Genomic DNA, 7,500 nt, shown 5'->3' on the forward strand with positions numbered 1-7,500 from the left:
GCAGGTCAAAGGAATGGTGTTAGTCAGCTTGTAGTTTACCACGACAAAGAGCAGAAAGAAGCCACTTACCGATACAGTGCGTTACCCATATTCTGGGCCGAAGATGACATTTCCGTCAGTGTTTGCACATTGTAAAAGTTAAAGCTGTTCATGTAACGCCCGTACTCCGTATCGCCCGGAAATGATTGTTGTCGTTTAAAGGAAAGCTCCGAAAAATCCGTTTCATCACTATTGGCACTCTCCGTGGCACTTCCATCACCACCGTTGCAGCATCCATTATCCATGAACTGCACGCGTCGTGACGAGTTCGTCGAACCTTCAACCGACGAATTGTTTGATCCAGTCGGCCCAGCTTCCTCGTTCACCGAGGACGATGAGGAACCATCGTTGTTCTGCTCCATTATGGGCCACTTAATTGAGGATTCCTTCCTCGATGGTTCCTGCAGCCGGGCGAGCAGTTTGCCGAGAATGAGCAGTGTCATACGATGCTGACGCGTCACGTTGTACCACAGGCACATCGCTTTAACGCGGTTCACGAACCGTTCACTTTGGTACACCGGAAACGCGATGCCCATGGCACGGGACGACGGAAACAGACACTCCTTGGACTCGAGCCGCATCAGCAATTCCTCGACTTGCCGCAGTGCCATCGTCTGCACTTCCAGACAATCCTTACAGTACATTGAAAGGCACCCGAAGCAAAACACATTTCCATTGGACGATGCTCCCGTACCGAACCCACTGTCGGTTGTTTCACTCGTCGTTCGTACCAGCTTACGCTGGAAGCGAAAGTTCATAATTTCATCCAGCAGATCACCGATCTCCTGGCGTGCCTGGCACAGCAAACGGTCCTGCTGCTCGATCGACCGGTCCGCATGCCAGGCTTGCAGCTCGAGCCAAATCAGATCGTTCACCTGCGTCTGCCAAAGGCGCTCCTCGTTCGACAGAATTCCGGCACGTGCCGCACGTTCCTTGTCCACGCTACCGAGCTTGATCAGATCGGAGAACGTTTCGTGGAACTTGATTCTGTTCTCTGGAATCGCGTCCACCGGCCGACTAACGGGACATCCGCTCAATCCGGAAGTTGTGGCGAAGATTATATCCCGATAAGCAGCAGCCGGTGGTGCCGAGATACGGCAACCAACAGGACGTGAAGCCACGCTCATAAACCGATTGCACGATTCGATCAGTGTCGGTGGAGCCGGTGTGACACCGGCCATCGGCATACTATCGGCACGCTCTTCCATCATCATCATCGGCGCATTCTGTGTCTGCTGTGGCCCTGGAGCTGTCGTTAATGGTCCTGTTGTCATCGACTGGACAGCAAGACTCCCGGAAACAAACGATGTTGCCGCACCGTAGTTGCCCGAGGATCGTACCGGTAGGATGGTGGTAGCGGCCGACATTTTAATGTCTCGCTCCGAATCACGCAGCAGCTGTGTTGACCGTTTATCGCTGCGCACCTTATCCTCAGCGTTGGCCGGTTCCATGATCATCTGGTTCAGTATCGCACAGTCGACGGTGTTACGACGATCGGCACGCGGTCTCGCCAAACGGCCTCCACCCGTACGCATCTTCACTGATCCTTCCCTGTGTGCGCGAGTACAGGAGAGGAAGCGATTAGAATTAGAGGACACAATAAACCATTTCCTAAAATGACAATCACCCCCCGGCAACCAACACCCGGGCCGGGGCCGGATTATCATTCGACTCGTAGCTGTAAAATCATTGACTCTGAACCATTGGATTCAGTTCAGTGGCGATTGTGTTGCTCTGATAAGAGCCGACAACCTGGGCGAAGTTTATCTAATCAATCGCACGCCGAATGCAGTTTTGATTTCCATCGTTCCACCACGCAACCAAACATAAAACGATGGCTGTATGCGTGTGCATGATTGTGCAAAATTCACTAAACTGCCTCGTAGCACCTACGGTCTATCTCTATCTAGTAGTCGCGTTACACATCAGCGCAACCACGCGTACTAATGGCATCTGGCACGTATCGGAACACTGGATACGTGGTTGATTCCGCCACAGATTTCCGTCGCCAACACGACGTGCGTCAAACACGTGGGAAATGCATGTTTGCTACCCGCTGCCGTTTTCCCATCGCAATTCCCCTCTTGTTCCACCATTTTACTTACATCCTTTGCTTGTTGCTACGATATTTGTTCTTTATGCGGGTCCGGGGTGGCGTACTGCCATACTGGTCAGCCCACTGATTAAGCACTTCGTCGATGGACGAGGCGCGTAGCGTTTCCTCCAGCTCCTGCGATTCGGTCGAGTCCGTGAATTCGTCGTCACGGAACTGTAGCACGGATGGTTCGTCGTCGTTGTTGTTGCCGCTGTGAAGATAATCGTAGAAAAATCCAATGGTTACTACGAACGGCTGCGGGAGGATAGTCGTCGGCGTGCAAATCGTCTGCACGGCAATCGATAACGTTTGGCACCTCAGGCTCAGAGGATTGGCTGACCGAGGAAGACTGTTTCGCCACTCGGCCGGTTACGGTCATTCAAACCCGACTGTCCATTCCAAAAGGCCCTCTTATCTTATCTATCGAGAAAACCGCGCGTACCGTGATTCCCATCACGCCCCTCCTGACCGGTGGGCAGTCGCCAGCCCACTCGGCTTGCTTAGATGAGCGCGACCACACGGCCTGCTCTCTACTCGTGAACACCATTTGTTGTGTTATCCGCGGCCGAGAATTCACAACCACACGAGCAGCACGGCAGCAAGAGTGCGTAAACTAGTAGAATGTTATCTAAGAAAAGCGGAGAAACTGACGCACGCAATGCCGCCCATATTATGGTACTCCCTCCAGGGTGGGGATTACGCCAACGCTATGCGATGCTGTATAAGAATGGCTATCAACCCCCATGGACTATCTGGGCTATCAATCGCCAGGGAATCCCATAAAACGGTCGATAATGAGGAACCAGTGAAAGAACGTTTTCTTCGTTTCAGGGAAGCAATTCGACCAGATTTGCAAAGCGAGCTAAAAAACCCAGCATCCAGGTTTTTTTTTAACATATATAAGGACGGACGAGCCGTATCGGCATCCAGGTTTGATCCTATCTATATTTTCACTCTTGTTTGACCTCCGGAGTCCTCCTTAAGTATTTTTGCACAATGGCGCTTGGTTGTGACGTCCCGGGAACCACGATAAGCACCACATTCGTCACAGTAGCAGCAGCATTACTCATTTTGTTTGATTAAAACGAGCACCATACCACGAGAAAGGGTCAATAAGGCGCGTATTATCATCGACCATTATATTCGGTCCATTTTTGGAGTTGACTGCAGTCTCGGGTTAGTCGCGTCGTTTCCACATCCACTAACACGTGCTCCGCAGTAGGCCGCGATATCACGCGGGCTCGACAACCAAAAAAAGAAACCACTACACGGCACACACTATCCCACGGGCGGTGCGACGATCTCTGTCCGCATGATGTGTGTTCGTTGCTCGCTTATCATTAAGTACACAATAGAATAGACTCGCGACGACCGGTGATACTGGACGCCCCATCACTTCACTCGCTTCAACAACTGAGATATCGAAGCGCCCTCGTCGCGATCACGTTCGTGCGGCGATCGCACATAAATCTGGTTCGCTCGTTGGTGTTGCTTCGCAAACTACTGCCCGGAGCCGGGCTCGTCCACAGATCATCGATTGAGATATCGAAACTGACCTTTTTTTGACTCCGGCACGAATCGGTATCGGCAGATAAGGGAACTTGCTCGCAGCACTAGCGTCTTGGATATGGAGGGAAGAATTTAAAAACTCGACACTGCTCGTCCGCAAAATCGGCGCACCTGTGTGGTTGGCGACAGAGCTCCGGTGTCGCGTTCCCAGACCGTCGCGGAATTTGCTAATTGTCGTGGCAAATAGCCACAACCTGGCCCCGCCTCGGTGGGCCTCACAATATGGTACGGTGTGCGCACTCATGCGAATGAAATGAACGAACTTTGCTGACGAATGGGTTTGCTGGGATGGGGCCCGGCCAATGAGAGCGACAGGAGGGGGAACCCTGGAAATGCCGTTGCGTTCGTTGCGCCAAAGTCCATCATCGCGTGTTCGGTCAGCACGTTTGTTTCGGCGTACTATCGGGTTGCACAACGAAGAACCGCCAACAACACACACCAATCCGCCGACCATATGGAATGGGCCTACTGACCTACGCTCACCACCACCCCCCTGGTCCTTTTTGTGTATCACAGGAGCACGCCTTCTTGCTACGGTTTGTTGTTTGTTTAGCAATTATCTCCATGATCCGTATTGATTGTTGAGTTGGGTGAGAACGGGCCTGTGACGCGATATGGTGACCCATCGGCATCTTGAGGTCGTTCTTCTGTTTTTTTTTTCAACACTTTTCTGTCCCAACAAGACACGACCAGCGAACACTTACCCGGAACATCCAGCAGCGGTTCCTTCGATTCCGTTGCCATCATCGTCGTCTTCGTCGTCGGAGCCAAAGTTGATTTCGATTCCTACTCGACGCTTCCAATCCGAGTCGGCCATCGCTTCGCTGCGACACCTGCTGTACCGCGCTTCGCAAACAATAATGATTGGAATTTGCTTCCGCGGCCCGTTGGTCCTCTGTCGTCGGTGTCACCCTTCTTCGCCGCCTCACACCGCGATTTCAGCACTGCGCAACGTGCGGTCCATCACGATGACTTGCGTTCCGCGAGTCCCCCCCATTGCTTAGCAGGCTGTGGAGTTGGGGCTTGGGATGAAAAAAAAAAATTACGAAAACCGCACACGAGATGAGTCCAAAAGGGGAACACTTAAAAAGGGGACACGGTGAAAGTGTCGCCCGAAAAGAAACTGAATCAAAAGAAGAAGAAACACGGGAACTGAAAATCAAAACAAACCCAGAAAATCCCCCACTAAACCATGCCCCATGAAAAACTTGCATTTACGTGCGTCCACACGAGTCGAGAGGGCATTGCTCTGAACGAACCAAATATTTCCATGAAGTTTCCAAACTATACTCCTTCATAAACTTTTGTTTATTAGTAGAACTTTTGGAAGAAATATGTACATATAAAAGGACTACTATTAAAAAATAAATGCCCGAAAACGAAACGAAAATGAAAATCAATGAAAACGGAAGTGCCTTTAATGAAGATGAACGTTGTACAAATTATGTAAGCTTGAGGTTCAAAGAAATAGCCTGTAGATAATGTACAATACTCTATTAGCACAGTTTAAGTACAAAATCAATTACCAAATTCGTATCCGTTACGACAAACCGTTACTGGATATGCGTTACGCGCCAATAATCATCGAGGAAGCATGGTAACTAAGTTCACTGATGCAAAAATATATTGCGCATTGTGTCTTCCCCCTTATAACAAGTCAGGATGGCCGAGCGGTCTAAGGCGCTACGTTCAGGTCGTAGTCTTCTCTGAAGGCGTGGGTTCGAATCCCACTTCTGACATCTCACCTTTTTTGCTTTGCACCACTTGCATGCTGATTCCATCATTTTACTCTTTAAACCATTAATAATGATTATGAAACAGACACTCCTTATGATTGTTTGAACAATTTGGTGAAATTCTATTGAATCGCATGCTGCAGATTTGAGTAACATAAAGCTGCTTAAAGCTTTATTTAATTTAGTTGAAACAACTGAGAGCGTAAGCGTGAAACTGATGATAATGATTATGTTCGATTTAATACCAAAAATTAACAAAAATGATTGTTTGTCAGAAGTGGGATTCGAACCCACGCCTTCAGAGAAGACTACGACCTGAACGTAGCGCCTTAGACCGCTCGGCCATCCTGACTTCTTGAGAGGGGGCCATGCGATTTTTGTCGGATCCCGCTCCACTGAACAGAAGCTACTTACCTTACATAATAGTCACAGTTAAACGAACATCAAGCAAACATAACCCACGTTTTGATTAACAAGCACTTCTCGTTTCAATTGTGTCACCTAAACCACTCGTTTGCCATCCGAAACCATCGTCATCAAGTCCTCAAAAGATCGATGAACAGTAAACCAACAGCACACATAAATTTTATGTTTAGATGGCAGCGTTGTTTTATTATTTTTACATAGTTTACTTAAGCCGTTTTGCTGCAGCCGTTCTATTTTCTTGACCCATTTTCCTCCCCGTACCGTGTATCACTTTTGTTCTTTTCCTTTCCGCGCTAGATTTCATTTGATTTCTCTCAGTCTAACAATCGGTTACAATTTCGAGAAAGTATAGCGTTGCAGCGATGAATTTAAGCAAACATACATAAATGTGCATAGAGACTACTAAGCAGAACTTTGGTACTTCTCGATTGCTGATAGTACCTTTCTAGAGTAGGTTGTACAATAAAATACAAAATCTTCTAAATAGATTACAAATCATTGTTTACTCCTAGCGATCTCGGACAATATCGTTGATCGCTGTTGTAATAAGCTTGTTATGCTGGTGATAGGGGTGGTCTGATGTAGGTGATCGGGTGATAGCGTGAAATGATACCAGTTTGTAGAGACGGTTCCGTTGCGTTGTGATTCCCTTTAATGTTTAAGACTCTTCGCTAATGGGCGTAAAGTTCCTGTATGTTTAGTTGATAGCATTTTTGATTTCTTTAGTATACGCTAGTTTTCTATTACATTTCAAGCAAATATCATAAAAGCGTTTCTATTACAGTTGTTTTACTCTTTCTGGTTCCGAAACATTGTGCCATTTGATTGAAACCAAATATGCGAGCAGATGCACTCTGTCTAGTCCATCAATGAAGCCATACCAAACGAGGAATAATGTATTTATATCTTTTTGCTTTAATTTCCCATTCATTATCTTAATGTACTATGAATGTTTTATGTTCCTTGTATGAAAAACAATAGCAAAGCAAAGGTAGTAAACAAAACATGTCCTTTCTAATACATTTTCTGTTGTCTTTGTTTATTGTTCACATTACAAGAGTTATTAGTCATCTTACGTTCCTATGCAACCTGTATTTGGCAAACATGTGAAGACTGAGATACTGTGGGAGCATATTTTTGGAGCCATCCTATCTCTCTTATAAACAAATACGTCATACACAAATGATAAGGAAGATATTAATGAGTTTCCGATAAGAATCGATGAACATTCAAAAAGCAAACGTACGAAACACACGTGGCAATCGGTTATACCACGTGCAAACGAGCGCGTTCGAGGATTTCGCAGATCATCATCAATCATCACCCGAGCCGCTTTTGAACAGTTTCGGTTTTCAATTATTACAATTTCCATGTTTTGAATATTATTTTTTTCAATTTTAGTTCATTTTGAAAGCACCTTATTCGCCTTACTACCTCGAATGGTCTTCGTCGATGGTATAGTCAGGCTACTGCATTTGATCAAATTTAATATATCTCCTGCTTTTTCCTCTTCTTTCGTTTCATTTATATAGCTACATATAGTTTTTTTTATCGTCCAATACGAGGACTACGTAAAACGGTTTCCTTCTTTTCGTTCTAGACAAAAGCCACTCACATCACTCTTCCCCAAAAGTA

At 46.9% G+C, this 7,500-nt stretch overlaps 2 protein-coding genes and 2 non-coding genes across 5 annotated transcripts in view; 1 reads left to right on the forward strand and 3 right to left on the reverse strand.

The window, feature by feature from the left end:
* LOC126572146 (mitogen-activated protein kinase kinase kinase 4) overlaps positions 1–4,746 on the reverse strand; it is an 8,510-nt gene extending 3,764 nt beyond the window's left edge. Inside the window, exons 1-3 of one of the 2 annotated variants that reach the window (XM_050231216.1) lie at positions 4,408–4,746; positions 2,145–2,345; positions 70–1,590 (exon numbers count right to left, since the gene is read on the reverse strand). In XM_050231216.1, coding sequence (XP_050087173.1) covers positions 70–1,590; positions 2,145–2,345; positions 4,408–4,520 — 1,835 coding nt within the window. In that variant the 5' untranslated portion in view covers positions 4,521–4,746. Of the gene's footprint in view, positions 1–69; positions 1,591–2,144; positions 2,346–3,231; positions 3,277–4,407 lie in introns of those variants that run through there. The other variant, XM_050231217.1, reaches the window with a different exon arrangement.
* Positions 4,747–5,359: 613 nt separating this feature from the next.
* On the forward strand, positions 5,360–5,442 carry Trnal-cag (transfer RNA leucine (anticodon CAG)). The gene has a single exon. It is a non-coding gene; the product is annotated as a tRNA-Leu (tRNA).
* Positions 5,443–5,708: 266 nt separating this feature from the next.
* Positions 5,709–5,791, reverse strand: Trnal-cag (transfer RNA leucine (anticodon CAG)). Its single transcript has one exon. It is a non-coding gene; the product is annotated as a tRNA-Leu (tRNA).
* A 1,082-nt stretch (positions 5,792–6,873) lies between these two features.
* Positions 6,874–7,500, reverse strand: part of LOC126572149 (ras-associated and pleckstrin homology domains-containing protein 1) — a 52,053-nt gene continuing 51,426 nt past the window's right edge. The window contains exon 5 of the mRNA XM_050231224.1: positions 6,874–7,500. This exon is cut by the window's right edge and continues 4,029 nt beyond it. The gene's annotated coding sequence lies outside the window, so the exon portion shown is untranslated.

This window comes from Anopheles aquasalis, chromosome 2, assembly GCF_943734665.1.
Source record: "Anopheles aquasalis chromosome 2, idAnoAquaMG_Q_19, whole genome shotgun sequence".
NCBI lineage: Eukaryota > Metazoa > Arthropoda > Insecta > Diptera > Culicidae > Anopheles > Anopheles aquasalis.